Raw genomic sequence first — 25,134 nt, 5'->3', positions numbered from 1 at the left:
CAGGAGGTGAGCGGTGGGCAAGTGAGCAACCTTCATCTGCTGCTCCCCGTCGGTCACATTATCACCTGAACCATTCCCCTCCCACCCCCCGTCCGTGGAAAAACTGCCCTCCACAAAACCGGTCCCTGGTGCCAAAAAGGTCGGGGACTGCTAGCCTAGCACATACCTCGGACAAGTACTAAAAGTATAATAGGCATACAACTAGAAAGAAATATAACTAGAGGGATTAAAACAGAATACAATGAAATAGTCAATGAACACAGTCAAAGGAGGTAGGGCAGAAAGAACAGGAACAAAGAAAGATGGGACAAATGTAAAACCAGTAGCAAAATGGCAGAGTAAATAGAACCATATCAGTGATTACGTTAAATGTAAATGGACTCAACACTCTAATCTAAAGGTAGTGGTTGTTAGACTGGATCAAAAAGCATGAACAAACTGTATGTTGTCTGTAAGAGACATACATACAAGGACAAGTAAATTAAAACTAAAAGGATGTAAAGAGATGTGTAATGGGAGCAACAAACATAAGAAAGCTGGAATGGCCATATTAAATATCAGATAAAATAGACTTTAAGACAAGGAGAATTACCAGAGATGAATAGAATCATTTTGTAATGATACAGGGGTCAATTCATAACCATGACATAACAGTTATAAGTGTATATGCATCAAATAATAGAGCTTCAAAAATACGTGTAGCAAAGGAACCTCCATACTGTTCTCCATAGTGGCTGTATCAATTTACATTCCTACCAACAGTACAGGAGGGTTCCCTTTTCACCACACCCTTTCCAGAATTTATTGTTTCTAGATTTTTTTGATGATGGCCATTCTGACCAGTGTGAGGTGATACCTCATTGTAGTTTTGATTTGCATTTCTCTAATAATTAGTGATGTTGAGCATCTTTTCATGTGCCTTTTGGCCATCTGTATGTCTTCCTTGGTGAAATGTCTATTTAGGTCTTCCGCCCATTTTTTAACTGGATTGTTTGTTTTTTTTGATATTGAGCTCCATGAGCTGTTTGTATATTTTGGAGATTAATCCTTTGTCCATTGTTTCATTTGCAAATATTTTCTCCCACTCTGAGGGTTGTCTTTTCATCTTGTTTATGGTTTCCTTTGCTGTGCAAAAGGTTTGAAGTTTTATTAGGTTCCATTTGTTTATTTTTGTTTTTATTTCTGTTACTCTAGGAAGTGGGTCAAAAAAGATCTTGCTGTGGCTTATGTCAAAGAATGCTTTTCCTTTGTTTTCCTCTAAGAGTTTTATAGTATCTGGTCTTATATTTAGGTCTTTAATCCATTTTGAGTTTATTTTTGTGTATGGTGTTAGGTACTGTTCTAATTTCATTCTTTTACATGTAGCTGTGCAGTTTTCCCAGAACCACTTATTGAAGACACTGTCTTTTCTCCAGTATATGTTCTTGCCTCCTTTGTCGTAAATTAGGTGCCCATATGTGAGTGGGTTTATCTCTGGGCTTTCTATCTGTTGATCTATATTTCTGTTTTTGTGCTAGTACCATACGGTTTTGATTACTGTAGCTTTGTGGTATAGTCTGAAATTGGGGAGCCTGATTCCCCCAGCTCCATTAAAAATAGAATTATCATATGACCCAGCAATCCCACTACTGGGCAAATATCTTGAGAAAACCATAATTCAAAAAGAGACATGTACCACAGTGTTCATTGCAGCACTATTTACAATAGCCAGGACATGGAAGCAACCTAAATGTCCATCGACAGATGAATGGATAAAGAAGATGTGGTACATATATATAATGGAATATTACTCAGCCATAAAAAGAAATGAAATTGAGTTATTTGTAGTGAGGTGGATGGACCTAGAGTCTGTCATACAGGGTGAAGTAAGTCAGAAAGAGGCAAACAAATACTGTATGGTAACACATATATATGGAACCAAAAAAAAATGGTACTGATGAACCAAGTGGCAGGGCAGGAATAAAGACATAGACGTAGAGAATGAACATGAGGACACAGTGTGGGGAGGGGAAAGCTGGGGCGAAGTAAGAGCAGCATCGACATATATACACTACCGGATGTAAAATAGTTAGCTAGTGGGAAGCAGCAGCATAGCACAGGGAGATCAGCTCGGTGCTTTGCGATGACCTAGAGGGGTGGGATAGGGAGGGTGGGAGGGAGATGCAAGAGGGAGGAGATATGGGGATATATGTATGCATATGGCTGATTCACTTTGTTGTACAACAGAAACTAACACAGTATTGTGAAGCAATTATACTCCAGTAAAGATCTGTTTTAAAAAAAAAATACATGTACCAAAAAGTAACAAGAGCTAAAGAGAGACATAGACAAATCTACAGCCATTGTTGCAGATTTTAACATCCCTTTCTTAGGAATTATGGAGCAACATGACCAAAGAATCAACAAGGATTTAGAAGATTTGAACAATACTCTGAGCTACCTCAACCTAGTTGACATCTAAGAAATACCCCATCCAATAAGTGCAGATTACACATTCTTCAAGTGCACATGGTGTGTTCATCGGGATAAGTCACGTCTGGGTCGTAAAAGAAATTCAGTTGGTCTCAAAGGATGGAAGTCACACGGAGCATGTTTTCTGATCTCATCGGAATTTAATAAGAAACAATTATAGTACATCCAGAAAAGCCGTCAAACGTTTATAAATTAAAAAAACTCACTTCTAAATAACCTATTTGTCACGAAAGAAATCACAAGGGTTTATAGAAATTTTGAACCAAATGATAAAGAAAATACAACATATCAAAATTTATGAGATGCAGCTTAGAGGGAAATTTAGAGTTTTTAATGCTTGTGTCAGAAAAGAAGAAAAATCCAAAATCAGTGGTCACAACTTCTCCCTTTGGAAGATGGAAGAATAAGAGCTGAGTGAATCCAGTGTAAGCAGAAGGAAGGAAATAAAACAGATAAGAGTGGAAATCAGTGCAACAGGAAAACAATAAAGTCAATGGAGGCAAACATTGTTTTTTTTTTTAAGTTAAATAAAATTGATAAATTCTAGTTAGACTCATGAAATAAAAAGAGAGAAATACATTGGTAAATATAAAAACCTGTAGAATGGTAATTCTGGTTTACAACTCCACTTTTTATTTTTTATAGGGTTACAAAGGCAGTTGAATAAAATGATATCCAACTATATGCTACCTACAAGGGACAAGGGACTCACTTTAGATCTAAGGACACATCCAAGTTGAAAGTGAAAGGATGGAAAAGATATTCCATGCAAATAGTAACCAAAAGAGGGCAGGAGTGGATTTGTATTATAAGAAATAGATTAAGTAATAACCTGTTACAAGAGACAAAGAATGAACTTATATAATGATGAAAGGGTCAATGAACCAGGAAGATATAACAGTTATACACATACATGCATCAAACATCAGAAGTCTTAAATATATGAGTCAAACATCAACAGAATGGAGGGAGAAATAGCTCTACAATAGTGGTAAGAAAACTTCAGTACCACACATTCAGTGATGGTTAGAACAATCAGAAGATCATAAAGAAACAGAGGACTTGAACAACACTGCAGGCCAATTTGACCAAACCAATATATAGAGAACATTCCATCCAACAGCAGTAGAATACATTTTTCTCAAGTGCACATGGAATATTCTCCAGGATAAAACCATTTGATAGTCCACAAAACCAGTTTTAATATATTTTAAAAGATTGAAATCATACAGAGTATCTTTGCTGATCAAAGTGTAGGGAAGCTAGGAATCAATAGTAAAACTGGAAAATTCATAAATATGTGGAAATTAAATAACACACTCATAGTCAAGAAGTCAAAAAAGAAATCAAAAGGGAAATCAGAAAATATCTTGAGACAAATGAAAATGAAAACACAACATACCAAAACTTACGGGATGCAGTGAAAGCAGTGCTATGAGGGGAATTTATAGTTGTAAAATCTTACATTAAAAAAGAAAAATCTGACATCAACAACCTAAATTTACATCTTAAGGAACTAGGAAAAGAACAAACTCTGAAGCTAGCAGAAGAAAGGAAATAAAACAGAAAATGGGAAAACATTAGAGAAAATCATGGAAACCACTAGAAAAAAAAGAAGACAACTGAAATCAGACATGAAAGAAGAGACATTGTAACTGATTTTACAGAAATAAAACATTATAAGTGAGTACAATGAGCAGTCGTAAACCAACACATTGGGTAGCCTAGATGAAGTGGATAATTTCCTAGAAACACAGTCTACCAAGACTGAATCATGAAGAAATAGAAAATCTATTTCTATTTCTAGAACAGACCTATAACTAGTAAGGAGATTGAAGCAGTATTCAAAAACCTTCCAACAAAGAAAAGCCTAGGACCAGATAGCTTCACTGGTGAATTCTGTCAAACATTTAAAGAATAGTTAACACCAATCCAAACTCTTAAACTCTTCCAAAATTGAAGAGGAGGGAATACTTCCAGCTTCATGGTATGAGGCCAGCATTACTGTGATACCAAAGCCAGACAAAGACACTACAAGAAAACTACAAACCAATATTCCTGATGAATATTGATGAAAAAACCCTGAAAAAAATACTAGCAAACAATTCAACAGAACAGTAAAAGGATTTACACCATGACAAAGTGGGATATATTCACGGAATGCAAGGAAAATTTGACAAATGAAACAATCATTATAGTACACCACATTAACAGAATGATGGAAAAGAAACACGTGATCATCTCAATTGATGCAGAAAAAGCATGTGACAAAATTTAACACTCTTTCATGATAAAAATACTTGACAGACTATGAATAGAAGGAAACTACCTCAAAAGAATAAAGGCCGTATATGAAAAGCCCACAGCTAACAGCATACATAAGAGTGAAAGCAAAAGTTTTACCTTTAAGAGTAGTAGTAAGACAGGGATGCCCACTCTCATCACTTCTATTCAACATAGTACTGGAAGTCCTAACCAGAACAATGAGGCAAGAAAAAGAAAAGTCATCGAAATTGAAAAGAGAAGAAAAATGATCTCTGTTCACAAATGATATAATCTTACATACAGAAAACTAAATATTCCACAAAAAACTATTAGAACTAATAAACAAATTCAATAAAGTAGCAGGATACAAAACCAACAAATAAAAATCAGTCACAATTTTATACAGTAACAGTGAACAATCTGAAAAGGAAATTAAGACAGTTCCATTTACAACAGTGTCAAAAAGAATAAAATACTTAGGAATAAACTTAACCAGGGACTTGTACACTAAAAACACTACAAAATATTGTTGAGAGGAATTTAAAAAGACACCAGTAAATGGAAAGACATGAGTTCATGGATTGGAAGACTTAATATTATTAAGATGTACAATACAACCCAAAGTGATATATTGAATAATATTGGGTTGGGTGACATGGGAAACCCGAATGAACGTTTTGGCCAACCCAATACAATCCCTATCAAAATTTCAGTGGCTTTTTTTTTCAGAAAAGGAAAAATACTTCCTAAAAGTCATATGGAATCTCAAGTGACACTGAATAGCTGAAACAGTCTTGGAAAAGAAAAGCAAAACTGGAATTCTAACATTTTCTAATTTCAAAACTTCCTACAATGCCACAGTAATCTAAACAGTGTCGTGCTATCCTCAAAGGATAGAGTGAGCTTTCTGCACCAGTGTGCAGTTTTAATCTTACCTCCCTTCTAGTAGCTAGCACCTCATAATAGAGATTAGAGGTGTGGAAAGAAGAAGAGGTAAAAAGTGGCTATAAAATTGCTAGAGTTGAAAAAAAAAACATCAGAAATGTTACAACCATGTAAATATTTTGGATATAGCAAGGATGGATTTCCCAACCCAGGTATAGTAGTCTTCCTGTTTCTGGGAAACAAGGCTATTTTGCAGGACGGTCAATGCTGATGCTAGTCTAAGATACATGAAGGAAAGAGAGAACTGTACACAACCCTACAGTTCACTTTCACATTTGGTGTTTGTGCTGGGAAATGTGGGAAGCTAGATCTGTTGCCAGTTTTATTTACCTTTTGTAATGAACATATTTTTTTTTTGCATTTTAAATAAAAAATAACTAGCAGTTTTTGAATTAAATAAGTTTCTTGCTTGGCTATACTGAGATGCTAAATTCACTTGGAGAGAGCACCAAAAATATATATAAGTCCACACACCTTTGGAGATTCTAGTAGTTCTTTGTACTCGGTATTTGTTGAAGCAAAGAGGAAATGTACCCAAACCAAGCTCTATACAAAGGACAGACAGCACTGTAAATGTGAGTGTGCCCGGTAACACATAATGCATTGGCCAGATTTGGTAAGCGAGGCGCCACAATTTGTCAGTGTTAATGACGTAGAGGCCACGGTACTTAGGTACCTGTACGTAGCAATCAATAAAGCGTTTTTTTTTTCCTTATGACTTCATGTTTTATGAAGATGATGCAAAGACTGTTGGGAATGATCTTTAACAAACTATAGAAGGGGTGTCGTCTGCTCTGATATCAGTCTGTGGTTCCTATTCACAAAGCTCCTTGAGGAGAGAGACTGTCTTGCTCACAATTATATTCCTAAGGCCTGTCACTGTACCATGGAGCACAGTTAATAACTCAGTTATTTGTTAAATGAATATGAATGAATGAACAAATTAATGATTGGATAAATTAGTAAAAAAGTCTGGTACTGGCATAAAGACAGACATATAGACTAATAGATTAGAATAGAGAGCCCAGAGATAAGCCCTTGCATATATGGTCAAATGATTTTTGACAAGGGTGCCAAGACCATTCAATAGGAAAAGGACAGTCTTTTCAACAAATGGCGTGGCAAAACTGGATATTCACATGCAAAAGAATGAAGTAGGACTCTTACTTTTTACTATATATAAAAATTAAGTGGGCTTCCCTGGTGGTTCGGTGGTTGAGAGTCCGCCTGCCGATGCAGGGGACGCAGGTTCGTGCCCCGGTCCGGGAAGATCCCACATGCCGCGGAGCGGCTGGGCCCGTGAGCCATGGCCACTGAGGCTGCGCGCCCGGAGCCTGTGCTCTGCAACGGGAGAGCCCACAATGGTGAGAGGCCCGCGTAACGCAAAAAACAAAAACAAAAACAAAAAAATTAACGCAAAATGGATCAAATACCTAAAGGTAAATATCGGGGGAAAGCTTCATGACGATGGATTTGGCATTGATTTATTGGATATGATACCAAAAGCACAAGCAGCAACCAAAAAAAGCTGTAGATAAATTGGACCATGTCAAAATTAAAAACTTTAGTGCATCAAAGGACGCAATCAGCAGAGTGAAAAGGCAACCCATGGAATGGGAGAAAATATTTGCGAATCACCGACCTGAAAAAGGGTTAATATCCAGAGTATGTGAAGAACCCCACAATTCAACAACAACAAAAACAAACAACCTGATTAAAAAGTGGGCAAAGGACTTGAATAGACATTTCTCCAAAAAATTGATCAGTAATCATTCTGGAAATGCAAGTCAAAACCATAATGAGATGCCATCTATTAGGATGGCTACTATAAAACAAACAAACAAAACAAGTGTTTGGCAAGGATGTGGAGAAGTTGGACCCCTCTGTGCTGTTGGTGGGAATGTAAAATAGTGTAGCTGTGGTTGAACACCGTCAGCAGCTCATCAAAAAAATTAAAAATACAATTACCATATCATACAGAAATCCCACTTCCATGTATATATCCAAAATAATTGAAAACAGGGACCCAAACAGATACTTGTATAGCCTTGTACATAGCATCATTATTTTCAGTAGCCAAAAGATGGAAGCACCCCAAGTATCCGTCAATGGCTGAATGCATAAAAATGTGGCATATGATACAATGGAATATTCTTGAGCCTTAAAAAGGAAGGAAATTCTGACCCATGTTACAACATGGGTGAACCTTGAAGGTATTATGCTAAGGCAAATAAGCCAGTCACAGAATGAAAAATACTGTATGATTCCACTTATATGAAGTATAAATTCATAGAGGCAGAAAGTAGAATGGTGTTTGCCAGGGGCTGAGGGGAGAGGAGAAAGGGAAGTTACTGTTTAATAGGTAAGGTGTTTCTGTCTCGGGAAGATGGAACAACTCTAGAGATGGATGGTGATGGTGGTAGCACAACACTGTGATTGTACTTCCAACCACTGAACTGAACACTTAAAAGTGGTTAAGAAGAAAAAAAAAAAAAGTGGTTAAGATGGTAAATTTTATGTTCCATGTATTTTGCCACAGTTAAAAATATAAAATGGGAGAGAAAACACAAATTCGCAATGTCAGGAATGAATGAAAGAGGAGGCTCCACACAGATCCTACAGACATTCAGAATACGATGAGGTGGGAATTCCCTCGTGGTCCAGTGGTTACGACTCCTCACTTTCACTGCTAGGGGCCCGGGTTCGATCCCTGGTCAGGGAAGTAAGATCCTGCAAGCACGTGGCATGGCCAAAAAAAAAAAAAGTATAATGAGGCTATTATAAACAACTTTGTATCAGTGAAAATTTGGATGAAATAGAAGAATTCCTTAAAAGACAAGAAGAAATGGGGAATCTGAGTATCCCTATAGTTAACCAAAGAAGTTTATTTTATAATTAACTACCTTCCTATAAAGAAATCTGTAAGCCCAGATGGTTTCCTTGGTGAATTCTATCAGGCTTTTATGGAAGAAATGATATCATCCTACATGAATTTTTTTCAGGAAATAGAGAAAGAGGGAATGCTTCCCAACTCACTTTGTTAAGTCTGTGTTACTTTGTTTTCAAAAGAAGACAGACATTCCCAGAATGTAAAACTACATACCAATATTCCTGCATGAATATAGATTTTAAAATTCTTAATTAGCATATTGTATCCAGAAAATATACAAAGGGTATTATATCATGAATAGATGGTGCTCCTTGCATATAGAGAAAATATTCTAAATACATATATCTGATAAATGATTTGTGTCTAGAGTATGTGCAACTCAAGGAAAAGTAGACAACAACCCAATTAATGTGCAAAAGATTTTACAGACACTTCACAAAGTGTATATATAAATAAATGGCTAATGTACACATATGAAAAGATGGACAACGTCATCCTTTATCAGGGAAATGAAAATTATAAAGCACAATTGTGATACCACTATACACCCATTAGAATGGCTAAAATGATAAAGACAGAAAACCAAGTATGGTGACAATGAGATGAAACTGGAAGTCTCATACAGCATTAATGGGCATATAAAGTGCCCCCACCACTTTGGAAAACAGTTTACCAATTTCTTACAAAGTTGTAGATAATTTACCACATGACCTCACAATTCTATTCCTACATGTCAAGAGAAATGAAAATATATGTCCACATAAATTCTTGAATGTCCGTAGCAGCTTTATTCATAATAGCCAGATGTGGAGACAAGTGTCCATCAGTACATGAATCAAAAAGGAAATTAAGGTTCATGCATATAATGGAATACTTCTAATCAATAAAAAGAAATGAACTTTGATACATGCAACAACATGGCTAAATCCCTTCCTGAGTGAGAGGAGCCAGACATAAAAAGTGCATTCTGTTTGCTTCCATATATAAGAGATTCTGCGAAATGCAGGTTGCCTGGGTTTGTGGGAGGGAGTAGATTGCTTGCCAGGGAGGCCAAGAGAACTTCTGGGTGTGATGGAAAGAATCTGTATCTTCATTGTACTGGTTACACAGGTATATGCATTTGTCGGAACTCTACATTTTAAATGGGTATGGCTTTACGGTACATAAATTATACTTCAGTAAACCTAATAAAAGTCATATCTAGGTGTAGGTGAGACTTTCCTGGTGTGGCTTCTTCCATTGTAAACACCTGTGAACTAAAGTTGTAGGTTACCTCCCCCCCACCCCCCCAGTGGTGAGAGAGGGACTGGAGAATTCCCATTTAAAAAACAGGGAAAATGGGAGACACAAACCAATGACAGTTCCATAGAAATTCTGAAATCTAGCAGGTGCTGATTGCCAGTTTCTTGATTAGGGCTTAGTGCTGCTTCCTGGAAGTGTTCTTCATGGTTCTCTGCTCTGTCTTTTGGGTTCTTGACTTTTCCTTCTGAATTATCTTTTTTTTTTTTTTTTTTTGCTTTTTAACAGAAGCAATGATTTGTTTTAAGCTGAGTAGTTTTCTCAGGCTGCCTCCTGTTTATAGGAATTTGGGGAACCAAATGCCTCTTTTCACTTTTTTTTTTTAATTTTTAAAAATTATTTTTGGTTGCATTGGGTCTTCATTGCTGTGCGCGGGCTCCCTCTAGTTGCGGCGAGCAGGGGTTACTCTTCATTGCGGTGCGCGGGCTTCTCACTGCAGTGGCTTCTCTTGTTGCGGAGCACGGGCTGTAGGGCGTGCGGGCTTCAGTAGTTGTAGCACGAGGGCTCAGTAGTTGTGGCGCACGGGCTTAGTTGCTCCGTGGCATGTGGGATCTTCCCGGACCAGGGATCAAACCCGTGTCCCCTGCATTGGCAGGCGGATTCTTAACCACTGCGCCCCCTCTTTTCACTTTGAACTCTGTCCTTTCATACGACGAGTCTAGTTCCTTGGCTTTGAGGCCATGTCTGTGTTCCTTGCCTTTCCAGGGCACAAAGCTTCTTATAAGCCAGAGCTTTCCAAAGTGGTCACCAGCACTGATTTTCAGCTTCTTCTCAAGAACAAGGAACTCCATCCCTGCTTTTGGTTTCTTGATGAGTTTGACTTTGTCCTTCTACTTAGAGGAACTTTGATTCTCTCCTACTTGTCCAGAGTCATACTTCCTGCTCTTTCTAGCTGTCTCTGAAACCAGAGCCCGGCAGACCTTCAGTTCCTGTCCTTTTTATGACATTACATTTTTTAAAATTAAAGTATAGTTGATTTACGATATTATATTAGTTTCAGGCATACTACTAGTGATTCGGTATTTTTATAGATTATATTCCATTTAAAGTTATTATAAAATATTGGCTATATTCCCTGTGCTGTACAATATATTCTTGTATCTTATTTATTTTATACATAGTGGTTTGTACCTCTTAATCCCCTCCTCCTACCTTGTCCCTCCCCCCACCCCTCTCGCTACTGGTAACAATTAGCTTGTGAGTCTGTTTTGTTATATTTGTTTGCTTTGGTTTTTAGATTTCACACATAAATGATAACATTCAGTGTTTGCCTTTCTGTGTCTAACTTATTTCATTCAGCATAATACATTTTAGGTCCATCCATGTTGTTGCAAAGGGCAAAATTTTATTCCTTTTTATGGCTGAGTAGTATTCCATTGTATATATGTACCACACCTTCATCCATTCATCTGTTGATGGACACCTAGGTTGCTTCCATGTCTTGGCTATTGTAAATAGTGCTGCTGTGAACATTGGGGTGCATGTATCTTTTTGAATTAGTGTTTTCATTTTCTTTGCATGTATACCCAGGAGTGGAATTGCTGGATCATATGGTAGTTCTGTTTTTAGTGTTTTGAGGACGATCCTTACTGTTCTCCATAGTGGCTCCACCAATTTACATACCCACTAACAGGGTGCTAGGTTTTCTTTTTTCCACATCCTCACCAACATTTATTTGTGGTCTTTTTGACAATAGCATGGCATTACAGTTTTTGGGGTTTTTTGGGCATTGCCTTTTTGTCCGAGCTAAAAGAGATGTTCTAGGTTGTTCCTTTAGGTTTTTCTCCAATGCAGTCTTGACTGGCATTGTCACTACTATTTCTTTAATTATTATTTTCCCAGTTTCTGTTTTATTTATGCCTTCTGGAATTCATATTATTTTGATATGAGAGATTTTGAATTTATCTTCCTTATCTGTTGCATTTTTATTTATTATATTCATCCCTTAATTTTTTTGTGTGTTCTCAGAATATTTCTTGAAGTAGTTTTCTAAGTCACTGATTTGATTTTATGCTATATTTTATCTGCCATTCTCTTCTTACATTGTGGTTTTAAAATTTGGTAATCATGTTTTTCATTTTTAAGCACATTTTTATGATCACAGATTGTTTATTTCCTTTTTATATCTGAAATGTCTACTTGAATCACATTGAGGACACAAATTAAAAAGACATTTTAGAAATTTTCCGTATGTATAAGTTTCTTTTGCAGGAAGAAATTCAGTCAGTCTTTGTTTAGGCTTTTAAAGCTTATTATGTGTCTCATTACTTATCTCTTTATTTTTATCGTGACAAGTCTATGTTTCTGTAGTATTTGGAATCAGCAAAGATGCTGGGAGAATGTTTCTGGATCGTCGTTGAAGTATTTTAGCATTAGGAAAAAGTGAAAGGGGAAACTTACATTTCCTCTAGTTTTCCTCCTCCAGAGGAGGAAGGAGGCACTGGCATGCCAGGGAATCTTACTCATACACCGAGACCCTGCTTTCTGGGCTAGCTTGGCACCCACACGTGAATGAGCCACAGTCCCTCCTCCTCATTGGCACAAACTCCGTAGTCCTGACCTCGCTGTCATCGTGTCCCCCGTACCAACGGTAGGCTGTCTTCATAAGCACCATGACTTGCTATTTATTCTCTGTGGCAGGCAGCGCCTGCTGTTCTTCCTAAAGGATAACACAGGGTTAAGCTTTGCCCCCTGCCCTCTGTCTCCCTGTTCACCCTGACCTCCAGCCCCATCACTGTGAATCTGAGCCGTCTTTGTGCCTCCTTAGAGTTCCAGTTAATTGTGTTTCCAGCTGGAGTCATTATCAGTGGCAAGAGATGAAACTTCTGTGCTTAATGCCCTATGCTTCTTGTGCCAGCTGGATCTTAGCAATGATACTGACCTCCTTCTTTAGTTGGCTCAACTGCCTTCACAAGAAGCTGACTTCAGCAATGCCTCTGCTTTACTTGGCCTGCACTGGAGCATGTTTCAGGGGAAATAGAATGAATTTAGTTTGGGGCATGTTGAATTGGAGGTAGGGCTATTCAGTTTGTATTTGCAATGGGGTTGGAGGCCAAGAGAGCAGTTTGGGCTGGAGATGTAGATTGGTAATCAGAGCTTCTCCTTATTATTTGAAAAACTAATAGTATATTGGATTGACCAGGGAAAGCACATAAAAGGAAAATAAATATGGTTAGACACAGAACCCCAGGGATTATAGCATGTATGAGATGGGCAGAGAAAGAAAAGCTAGTGAAAAAGCTGTGAAGGAGATTTCTAAAGGACCGGATAGGAACCGGGAAAGAATGGTTCTGTGGAGCCAATAAATGTGGCACCTTTAAAGCACCACCCCTAATGTCTTAGTGCGAGCAGCCAGGGTAAGGACAGATCGCGGCTCATTTGCTTGAGCACCTAGGAGATCAATGCTGACTTTACTTACAGCACTTTCAGGATGAGTGGAAGTCAGATTGTAGTTGGTTGGAGAGGACATGGCAGGGTGGGACATAGATTCAATAACTTATTTTGAAAATTTACTAAGAAGGGAAAGGTAGGATCGTTACAGAAGACAGCTACATATGACTTAAAAGGGTGTGTTGTTTCAGGTATGCACCCTGTGTAATAAGTAGATGAATGTTTCAGTCCTCTTTTTATTAATATTTTCTATGAGAAGAATTACTTTTAATATTTAAGCATTTTTCAATTTTTAAGTATCGCTCTTTTTATGATTGTTTAATCTATTCTTAAAGAAGAACAGGCCACTACTTAGTATGGTATATCAGGGTGTCTCTTCCCACATACTAAGTTTTAAATGCTTTATATCAGCTCAAGCACACTGGCTGATGAGATTATTCTCAAAATATTACTTTATCTCCTTTTCTCATTTATTTTTAAGTATTTGGCTATCTGGACTACTGAGTAGGGGTATTAAACAAATCTACAGCTCTCTTTAAAACAACTTTTTCAGACATTCTCGATTACTTGGTAACTAGTCTGAGGAATGTTATTCTGTCAGTGTTAACTACCAAAAAACACATTAATTTTAATCTTGTCTTTTTGAACTACTGTTCCGTCTTTTGAGAATACTTAGTATGACCCACAACTTGTGAAGGAAATCCTGATATGGCTAGTGGTTGAAAGTCAGTGGCTTTAATTCATTAAATAGTGGTTAGTTTTCGTTTTGTGTTTCTTGAAGTAACCATTCAGAGAATAGATATTTGTAATCATGGAACTTCCATTGAAGTAGCTCGAATAGAAATATATGGGAGAGAAGTGGACATGAAGGGAAGTCAAATATTTTCTTAGGAAACTAGATTCCCTAGGGTAATGGATGAAGTAATTTATCCATTATCCTTGGTAGTATAAAAATATGGCAGTACAGGAAGATGATTGCACCAGGTGCCATCCACATAATCCAGTTAAAGAGTTAATATCTCATCGTATGTGTCTACCACTTCTGCTCTGTCCATTTCTCTGTTAATGGATATTTGGGTTGTTTCCATATCTTCAGCATAGTGCCTAGATAACAATGTAGTATTGTGCTCTTCAAATTTGTTAAAAGGATAGACCTCCTATTAAGTGTTCTTACAACAAAACAAAAACAGAGGGTCACAGGGAAACTCTGGGAAGTATTGGATATGTTGCCTTGATTGTGGTGATGGTATCACAGGTGTTTGCGTATGTTCAACCTCATCAAATTGCACACAGTAAATATGCTCAGTTCTTTGTATGTCAATTATACCTCAATAGAGCTCTTCTTTAAAAAAGAAAGAATATACGGGAGACTCTAGGCTAAAGTAGAGTGTTGAGAATGGCACTTTTTGTACAATATTTTATATATTTTATATATTTTATATATTTTCTATTGGAGAAAAGTTTTTGTTCTAATTCATCTGGAAGCTGAACTATTTTCCTGTTTATGCTCTACTTATGTTTTACCCAAATTAACATGGGATATTTTTAAATTTAGGACTTTGATTTATCTGTGGTTTCTGAGATGGCTTCAAATTAATTCAGACTTTCAGCTATGTGAAAGTTTTGTTATTTTATATATTTTAAGACTTCATCATGATGTGAAACATGAATCCAACAAAACTTGCTAACCTTTGAAAACAATTATCTTCTCTGAGACTGTATGCTTCAGTTTTTCTCTTCCTACACGTAGGAAAAGGGGAAATGCATGTGGTTTATTATAGTCCCACTTAACAAGAGCATTTGTTTGTAAGCAAGCATGTGGCATTTAGGTGACATTTTACTTATAGTTTAATGAATACAAGTGGTTATTATTCGTATTTCTTTTTTCTTTGCTATTGAAACGTCATTGTTAATATAAACAGTCATCTCATTTCCAAAAGGAAAAGAATATTGTAGTCCTAGATTTGAATACCCCTGTGTCCTCTGAATTCCCCCAATTCTGACTGTGACTGTTTTGGTCTCTCAATAGGGAACAATGCATTGCAAAGCTCCAAACCAGATCACAGTCTATGAGTCCAACCTACAGAGATGATGGACAGATTATTACCCCAAGGAGTTATGTAAGATCAGATTCTACTTTTGTTTTTTTTGTTTGTTTGCTTCTTGTTTTAAAATATCTCCACATAGGGCTTTCCTGGTGGCGCAGTGGTTGGGAGTCCGCCTGCCGATGCAGGGGACATGGGTTTGTGCCCTGGTCCGGGAGGATCCCACATGCCGCGGAGCGGCTGGGCCCGTGAGCCATGGCCGCTGAGCCTGTGTGTCCGGAGCCTGTGCTCCGCGATGGGAGAGGCCACAACAGTGAGAGGCCCGCGTACCGCAAAAAAAAAAAAAAAATCTCCACATATTTTTAGTTTCATATTGTTAAATTCCAACGATTACTTACAAACAATGAAGTCTGAAGGTTTTGGTGAATATCCTGGTTTCAAAGAAAGTGGTGTATTTGGTATGTTCCATAGCGTTCCTTCTGCTTTCTCAAAGATTCTGAGGCATCGTGTTAATCAGTCTTATCATTTTTCCTGTGCATTGAAGAATAACTTTGAAAAGGTTTTGTTTTTTAGTTAACTTTTCCCCTTTTACTCAGTATATGTCTAAAAATGATTAGACGCACAATGGTCATAAACTTAAGAAATTGGGATTAGTTTGTAGTGAAGTAGGGAACACTGCCTTCCTGATGAAGGTGAACTGTTCCTATCTTGAAATATGAATACTTCTCTTGCATGTAACTACTTAACATAGATTTGGTTTGACCATGGAGCTAATGAGCATTCCAGTCAGGTTGATAAAGAGGACTCTGCCTGCTTCCTACAGCATAGCTCAGCTTGTCTTGGGTGATGAGACTTTTAGTTACAAGCAAGTCGAATGTGAAACACGACTGTTTCAGAACATTTGCTCTGAACATAACTCCTTCCATTTTCTCCAGTGATGGAGGGGTCCAGTTTGGAACTTTCATAAATATCTTAATATAAAGAGCAGCACATTTTAGATATTTGTGAATTTATTATCAATCATTATATTTACTCAAAATAAATAAGGGAGGTGCATTTTAAAAGACATTCTCATTCACACATACACACACACACATTCAAAAAGCAAGGGACCAACAGTAGAGGCAATAATGAATTTTAATATAGTGTATATAATAAACCCAACATTTTGTTCAGTAGAAATCTGGAGATTCAGTAAAATATGAAGAACATTGTTTTTTCTTTCAAATTTTGAATTTTATTTTATTTATCTTTTTATACAGCAGGTTCTTATTAGTCATCAGTTTTATACACATCAGTGTATACATGTCAATCCCAATCGCCCAATTCAGCACACCACCATCCCCACCCCACCGCGGCTTTCCCCCCTTGGTGTCCATACGTTTGTTCTCTGCATCTGTGTCTGAAGAACATTTTAATGTATTTTTCATCACTTAAGATAATTTAAATGACCATAGATAAATAGATTTATTTGTTAGTAGTGAGGTTTTCTAAAAGCATGAAAATGCTATACCAAGAATTTAAATTTAAATAAAATATTTTGGCTGTACTGTAGGATGTACATTATTATTTTCCACAGACTTACTTTCTGAGTTTGTAGGGCTTTCAGGTCATTGTCCATTCCTGGGTACAGATCTTTGGCTGTCCTCAGTTAATTATAATTTTAATCTGGTTTGATAAGTTTATAATATAAATTATATGGGAGGGAAAAGAGCATGGAATTTTATTTTATTTTTTTATAAATTTATTTATTTTTACTTATTTATTTTTGTGTGTTGGGTCTTTGTTGCTGCGCCCGGGCTTACTCTAGTTGCGGTGAGCGGGGGCTACTCTTCGTTGCGGTGCGCAGGCTTCTCATTGTGGTGGCTTCTCTTGTTGCAGAGCACGGGCTCTAGGTGCGCAGGCTCAGTAGTTGTGGCTCGCAGGCTCTAGAGCGCAGGCTCAGTAGTTGTGGCGTACGGGCTTAGTTGCTCCGCGACATGTGGGATCTTCCTGGACCAGGGCTCGAACCCGTGTCACCTGCATTGGCAGGCAGATTCTTAACCACTGCACCACCAGGGAAGTCCCTTAATTTTTTTAAGAAGTAAAGAATTACTTTTTCATAATAAATAATTATGTTTTCATGATGTGAATCCAAAGCTTATTTCTCTTTATGTACAGTGTATGAATGAGAATTAATTTAAGAACAAAAAGCTTCTTGCACAGCAATACAAACTTCCCTGTTAACTAATTTTTTTTTTCTTTTTCTTTTTTGCGGTATGCGGGCCTCTCACTGTTGTGGCCTCTCCCGTTGCGGAGCACAGGCTCCGGACGCGCAGGCTCAGCGGCCATGGCTCACGGGTCCAGCCGCTCTGCGGCATGTGGGATCTTCCCGGACCAGGGTATGAACCCGCGTCCCCTGCATCAGCAGGCAGACCCTCAACCACTGCGCCACCAGGGAAGCCCTGTTAACTAATTTTAATGAGAGTAAATAATCATTTTTTCAAGTGTTTCCTTACCCCCCTTTAAAGTTACTGTGGTATACCACAATTAAAACTTCTTGTGAAAGAACTTAAAGAGAAGGGTCTGGATTATTTTTTAAAATATTCTTTTGATTTTTTTTTTCTGAAATCTAGTTGCTGTGTGAATATATTGTGAAGGCCTCTCATAGCCTTAAGCAGCTGTAATAAACAGTCATTACTTAGAATTGAGAACTAACTCCGTTGTAACATAATCCTTTCCTCTGAGGGTAGTATAGCATTACTAAAAAAGGCACACAAAACTCTTATTACTCTGAATGACATATATTTTGTCCTGTTTTCTCCCTCCCTCCCTCCCTCCCTCCCCTCTGCCCTTCTGTCCTTCCTTCTCTCACTCCCTTCTTTCCCTCCTTCCTTTCCACTTTTGTTTCTTCCCTCCATCCTGTCTTTTTTTTCATCCTGCTTTTCTTTTTCTCTTTTGTACTTTAGGAAATTCATTCGAGGAGATCTGCTCTTTCTTTGGATGACAGTGACATCGAAGCTCGCCTTAATAGTTGGAATCTTGGGGTAAAAAAGTATTTGTTTCATGTATGTATGTTGATGTGGCAGAATCATGTTGTATTTGGAAAACATCTTCACTAATTTAATTCTAAACAATGACTATTACTGGCTGTTAGACATTTAGTACTGTGTGAGCACTGGGAAGGACTTGGGGAACAGGAAAGAGAAATAACATTCCAAAGAAGCGTGAATGGTCCCTGCCCTCGACAAGCTGACTTTCTTGTTGGTGAAATAAGAGATATACACATGAAACAGTTAAATCAACTTTAAGATAGTGTATGGTCAAACTATATAACCAAAGTGAGTTATCTAGAAAGTAGAATCCTGAGGCGGAGGAGAGAGGAGGAGGACTTGGAGAAGCAAGGTCAGCTGGGTTAGAAACATTCTCCAGGCGGCCTCAGGATGAGCCGCCATCGTGGACGGCGGTTTTCATGTTCAGAGGCCAGCTGTGAACGTTTCTGGGTGGGTAGGGAGGAGGGGGCAGGAACTAGAGGCAGAAAGAGGCGTGAAGAAAGGTGTGGCCGTGACCGGGACTCAGTTATGGTTAGAGGGCAGTGCCGTCAGGTTGGGCTGCATTGGAGCTTTGAATACTAAACTGAGAAGTTTAGCTTTTAAATTTTAGGCAGTAGTGAGATTAATTTTTTTTCCCCTCCACATTCCACTTTACATATATGCTGTTTAAATGCTTTCAGGAAGTGAAAAGGTATTTGATCAATTTTTTTAATCCCACTTTATTATTAAAATAATTTGTAACTTGAAAAATTTGAAAAACACATAAAGTCAGATGAATAAAATTTGTATTAACATTTTGTTAAATATATCTTTCCCTCATTTTTTTCTGTGTGTATTTATAAAATTAAGATTTAAACAAAATAGGGGTCATATTATAATTACTATTTTATTATGTGCTGTTTTAAGTTTGGTATAAGTTAATAATAGTTCTATTAGCATGAATATTAATGGTAGCACTAATTTTTCTTTTGAGTAGATAGTTCATAACCTATTTAAACATTCTGACATTTTTGGGCATGTAGGTTGCTCCCAGTTTATTGCTAATATAAGTAATACTGCAATAAAATTCCATAAAAGAGTCCTTTTATACCTACTTGGTTGCTTTCTTAGGTTATGTTAGGTCTTGGTACATTGCCCTCCAGAAGGTGTATGCCAATTTGTTCTCCAACCAGAAGTGTATAGGACTGTCTATTTCTTACTTCTTCACTGACATCAGGTGTTGTTAGTTTTTTAAAAAAACCTAAAACCCTTCCTACTAACAATGTTCTTTTTTAAAAATAAATTTATTTATTTATTTTTGGCTGTGTTGGGTCTTTGTTGCTGCGCGCGGGCTTTCTCTAGTTGCGGCGAGCGGGTCTACTCTTCATTGCGGTGCGCAGGCTTCTCATTGCAGTGGCTTCTCTTGTTGGGAGCACAGGCTCTAGGCGCACGGGCTTCAGTAGTTGTGGCACACGGGCTCAGTAGTTGTGGTTCACGGGCTTCAGTAGTTGTGGCAGGTGGGCTCAGTAGTTGTGGCTCGCGGGCTCTAGAGCACAGGCTCAGTTGTTGTGGCACACAGGCTTACTTGCTCCGCAGCATGTGGGATCTTCCCAGACCAGGGCCCAAACCCGTGTCCCCTGCATTGGCAGGTGGATTCTTAACCCCTGCACCACCAGGGAAATCCCATATAAATACCAATCTTTAATGAAGGCAGTGCTTTAGGACATGTGACTAGGTGGTATTAAGAAGGTCACAGTGGGTGTGCATAGACGCGGAGAAAGGGAGCCAACCCTCATTTAGGTGTCTGCGGTGGCCTCCACGGTGGTGTAATGTCTGTGAAGACGGAAAGGATAGGAAAGAGACACATTTCAAAGAGAATAAAGAATGCTTAGTGGCTGATTGGTGGGCTGGATAGGAGGGTGCCTGAAGGTTTGGTTGCAGGAAAATGGGAAGGTTGTGTCTCTGTCAGTTAATTGATTGTCTGTTGGGGGAAGCATTTCAGGGATTTCAATGTGTTATTCTAGACTGGTAGGGTTAAGAGAGGCGGTAAGATTAATTGGGGAGTTCAAGGTTTTCAGCTCCATGAGTGAGTCTCCAGGGCTGGCGTCTTGTTTTGCAGCCGCACTGCTGTAGGTGGTGGCTGTATCCAGGGCCTGGGACAGATCTAGTCTTCAGAGACTTCAGAGTGAGGGGGCTGGCAGTGCAGTGGCCACAGTTAGAGGGGAGGGGACCCGGAAGGATTTAAAGCAGTGTGAATCTCCATGGCATTTGGGGAGTATGCTAATGAAAGAGAAGAAAGAATTGATAGTGAGAGGGCAATAAGAAGACCGTTTTCACATTTGAAGGGGTAGGGGAGCTGCCACTGGAGGGGAGTGCTGAGTTACTGGTGTGGGAGAGGAGCACAGGAAATCCCTCAGAAGGACCCATTCTGTTTGCCAGAAAGCAGTATCAAAGAGAAAAATAAAATTCTGGGCTGTCCTTTGAAAATTGCCTTTGCCCTTAGCCATTTGAAACGTCTGCTGTACCTTTCTTAGCACATAGTACATAGAGTACTTTTCACAATTATTTAACTGTTCAGAGGATTAAAATTTTCATTCATATAAAAAATTAAGATAAAACATCTAAAATATTTTGAGGTAATGCCCTAAAACTAGGACTGCCTGGGGTTTTGTTTCACATTTTTATTGTTCAAAGAATGCACTAACAGTGTAAAATATGAAAGTCTTGCGTTTTTATATATTTATAACGCATCTGCATTAATCAGGTTGAACTGTATCTCTTGATCACAGTAGAATAATTTAAATACCCAGTGTATTCAAAAGCTTCGATTTTGCTTCGATTTTAGTTTTGTATGGGAATGTGCAATGCACTTCTGTTTCTTTCTTCCTCTGAATGATCGGTTTATAGCTAGTGAATTTTGTGCTCTGTACTAAGGGCACATGTTTTATGTTGCTGGCTTGCCTGTCAGCACCTACTTTCTGATTCATTAGATGTTCTAGATTTTTAATTTTCTAGTTATTGTTGAAAAAATATATTTCTCCCCCAATTATATTCTTTCTTTTCCTAGGAGTGTGTTAATACTTTCCCTAGGAATGCATAATTCAAGTAGGAATTTACTTGGTAAAGCTAGCAATTAAATAATACAATTCCTCCTGTATTATTTTTTAAATTACTCTTTAACCTTTTTAACCTTTAGCTTTTGGGAAGCTTTCTTGCTTTGTTAACGTATATTTCATGCATGACTGTCTTTATGTAAAATTTTTTTCTTTTTTCATGAGCACGGCTGTGGGACTCGGAAGGGGACGGCTCTCCCAGGCCTTCCATCGGGTCACCAGCCCCCCACCCGTTCCCACCCGGGACCTAGGTGCTGACTGAGAGCCTCGCTCCCATCAGGAGCGAACAAACAGTGGGGACGCTTTAGGTGACGCCCTTAAGTCAGGTCTCTTCAGAATTTGTGCAGGAGATCTCCCAGGACAGGCAGTGGAGGAAATGGGACCCGGCGGAGGATGGAGTGGGGGAGGTCAGCGGGAGTGAGGCCCCCCGATCCCGCGGGGAGCTCCCGGGGGTGGACAGCACCCCTACCCTAGTCCGGCGGCCCCACTGAGGGCAGAGCCCATGGGGGAGAACTTCCTGTCCAGGGCTGGGGGGCACCGGCAAGCCCTTGGCAGCTGGAGACGCCCCCGAGCACCCCCTGTAAGGAGTGAGGGACCCCTGGCTGTCTTCCCTGTGGTCGCCCTGCCGAGGCCTGTCCAGAACTGTGCTCAGTCACCGGGCATAGCTGTCCCCCCGGCTGAGTGGACGCGTGGGCGAGTGCAGGTGAGAGGAGCGCCCACGCTGCCGAGCCTCGGAGTCCTGGGCTAAATAAAGTGCGCTAGTTGGAAGCCAAGGAGCGCAAAGCTAATGGATACGGTAGATGCTGCCGAACGGTTTTGTAAAGTGACTGTGCCGGTCTGCACCGTCATCGGGGTGCGGCGTGGGCCGGTTCCTGCCCCTCTACTTTCTCTTCCATACTTGGTGGTGTCAGTTAGTTTTTCTTTTAATTATAAAACTTAGCCGTTCTTGACAGTGGTTAGTGACTTTGGGAAGTGTGCTTTTCATATGTGTTTTCCCGAGGACTGATAGCGTTAGATGCCGTTCAGCATGCTGACTGACAGTTTGCGTAGCCTCTCAGTTAAGTGCTTACTGAAGACTTTTCCAGGTTTCCTGTTGGCTTGTCTGCCTTTTTCTTCTGAATATGTAAGAGCTTTGTATCTGTTCTGGATGACTACTTTTGGAATATAGTATTGTAAATATTTCCTTCCACTTCGTTGCTTTCCTTCATTCTCTTACTGGTGTCTTTGATGAACAGAAATTTTAAATTTTAATGCTGTTCATCTTCACATTTTCATCTCATGAAAAAATGCTTTTTCTGTCCTGTTTAAGGTCTTTGACTATCTTGAGTTCCTGACGACGTTCTATGTTTTCTTCTAACAACTCTATTGTTTCACTCTTTCTATTTAGATTTACATGCCATCTGGGGCCGATTGTAGTATATGTTGTAAGATAGGAAGTTAAGATTTGTTTTCGTCCCTTATAAGTATCCAGGTGACACTCGCATTTATTGCAAAGACTATTCTTTTCCTGCTGCGCTGCAGTGTTACTCGTCTCATAAATCAGGTGACAGTACATGTGTGTTTCCATTCTGTTCCTTTGGCTTATTTGCTTTTCCTTGTGGCAGTGATTGATGTCTATATCTGTATTTCATTTGTGCTCATTAAATGTTTGTTGAAACGTGAGTAAACCAACAAATGAACCTTCATTTGTAGTATTTTTTTCTGTGGAAAACATTTTTCAAGTTCTAAAATATTGACTTAAAAACATTATTTTGGAGCATAATTGATTTGACATTGATGACTGAATTTATTTTATGCTATAGAAAGAGTTTTGGCAGTTCTTCTGACAGATGCTGTGACTTAAAAACGCTTATTCTAGTTGTGCTGCTAGTAATATATTGCCCGAGAACGTCCTTTCCTCCAAGACAGCTAAAATATCAGATAAAGTGTCTTTCTATATTTCTGGAACCTTGGAGCATCTCTATTTGATCAACATTAGTCAGTCTATAAGGAGGTCAGTTTGACCAAGTCCTGAATAATCTCTTCAAGAAACAAACTGACAGAACTCTTTGTAACCGAAAAATTAGGCTAAAAAACTTAACAAAATAAAATGTTAAAAGCCAGTTTTCAGTAGAGAGCATTCAGATATCTGTATTTATGTCTAGTTTAAATTATTATTTATTTTATTATTGTGACTGTTTTTCAAACAAGAAATGTTTTGTCACGTGATTTATTCATGCTATTGGAACTAAATTATTTTTGGCTTTTGCTTTCTGTATAATATTTTGTTAGACTTTAATATTTCACATAAGTTCTTTTTATCTTCCATTTTGGACATTTCTTATTGTGGTATTCTTTCTTGAGGTGTTATGAGAGAACAAGAAGTCTTCTAAAAGAGCATGAAGAAAGTGAATGTTAAGACTACAGATTGCTGCAAGTCCATGATACTTGTGGGTTACAAAGTGGGAACATTTAACTTCAAAGCACGTCTGGCTGCTGTTATAAAATCAGAAAACAGACTGCTTATTTCCCTCAAATAGACTAAAGAACATGCTCTGCTATGAATAGTTCTCATTACATTTTAGAAGTGGGCATGAGACAAACACAATGTATTGTAAATGAACAACAACAACAGGAGACTTATGCTTGTTTACAGTGTTCATTCTTGCTTTTAAATATTATAATAGATTTTTTTTTTTGGTCAACTTGAGAGAGGAAATTTATGATAACAGGATGACTCCTTAATTTCTGTATTTAATGGCTTTTAAAGGTGAAGAGGATGAAATAGTTATTTCTGCATACTTGAGATGCTACATTGTAATTAGCTAAACCAATATTTTGTGCCCTGCTTACAAATGTAGAGCCGGGTAAAAATAAGCCACAGATGGTTTTCTTGGCTTTTGGTTTTAAATTTTAAGCTTAATTAGAGCTTGAGCATCTTTGGGAATTCTCTGTTTCCCTCTTCCTTTATTTTCCCCCTTATATTTAATTCTGCTTTATGAATTAGGGTTTTATATGCATGTGTCTTTGAAGGACTTACTTTCTATGCTGGTTTTCTCCATTCCAAAAATAGAGAATGGTTACTTACTTTTCATATATATACCTTCAGACAATAAATATTTATTGAGTGTACTTTGCTGCCTGCTGGAAATTTGCTGCCTCTGTTTTTCAAAAAGTTGTGTATATGTATAGTACAGTGTTATTTACTAAAGACTATGCATCTTTCTCTGGTATGATATTTAAGTAGATTTTACTATTATCTTTACTTAATAAATGTTTCCCAAAGTAAATGCACTAATTCATACACCCAACAGTAGTGCTCCACATCTGGAACACTTTTATTGTCAAATTTTTAATGTATGCCAATCTAGTGGCTGTAAAACACCATCTCTTTGTGGTATTACTTTACATTTTTCATATTTCTCACCAGATTGAGCATATTTTCATGTTTATGTTATTCAGATTTCCTCATCAGTGGTGTCTCAAGTTTTTCCCATTTTTTTTTTCAAATGAGCTGTTGTTCTTTCTTTTATTTTAAAGAACTTCTTTACACATGTGTAGACTAATTATTTGTGCAAATATCTCCATCCAGTTTACGGCTTGCCTTTTCAATTTATTTATAATATTTTTTTGAGAGAGAAGTTCTTACTTAAAGTGGTCAAATTTATTATTTCTTTTTTGTTTATGCTTTTTTAATGTGTTGTTTAAAGAAATTTTCTCTACTC

At 38.1% G+C, this 25,134-nt stretch overlaps 1 protein-coding gene across 28 annotated transcripts in view; it reads left to right on the top strand.

Moving 5' to 3' along the window:
- Window positions 1-25,134, top strand: part of CEP112 (centrosomal protein 112) — a 416,875-nt gene that overhangs the window by 24,242 nt on the left and 367,499 nt on the right. For 17 of the 28 annotated variants that reach the window (XM_019938648.3, XM_073796991.1, XM_073796992.1 and 14 more), the window contains 2 exons: window positions 15,291-15,381; window positions 18,255-18,353. The exons of 4 other annotated variants lie outside the window; for them this stretch is intronic. In XM_019938648.3, coding sequence (XP_019794207.2) covers window positions 15,291-15,381; window positions 18,255-18,353 — 190 coding nt within the window. Of the gene's footprint in view, window positions 1-15,290; window positions 15,382-17,549; window positions 17,688-18,254; window positions 18,354-25,134 lie in introns of those variants that run through there. 7 more of the 28 variants (XM_033848297.2, XM_033848296.2, XM_073796999.1 and 4 more) reach the window with 4 other exon arrangements.

Source organism: Tursiops truncatus, chromosome 20 (genome assembly GCF_011762595.2).
Source record: "Tursiops truncatus isolate mTurTru1 chromosome 20, mTurTru1.mat.Y, whole genome shotgun sequence".
Lineage (NCBI taxonomy): Eukaryota > Metazoa > Chordata > Mammalia > Artiodactyla > Delphinidae > Tursiops > Tursiops truncatus.
Note: the sequence above shows the minus strand (reverse complement) of the source record. Positions and strands in the feature narration are given on the sequence as shown.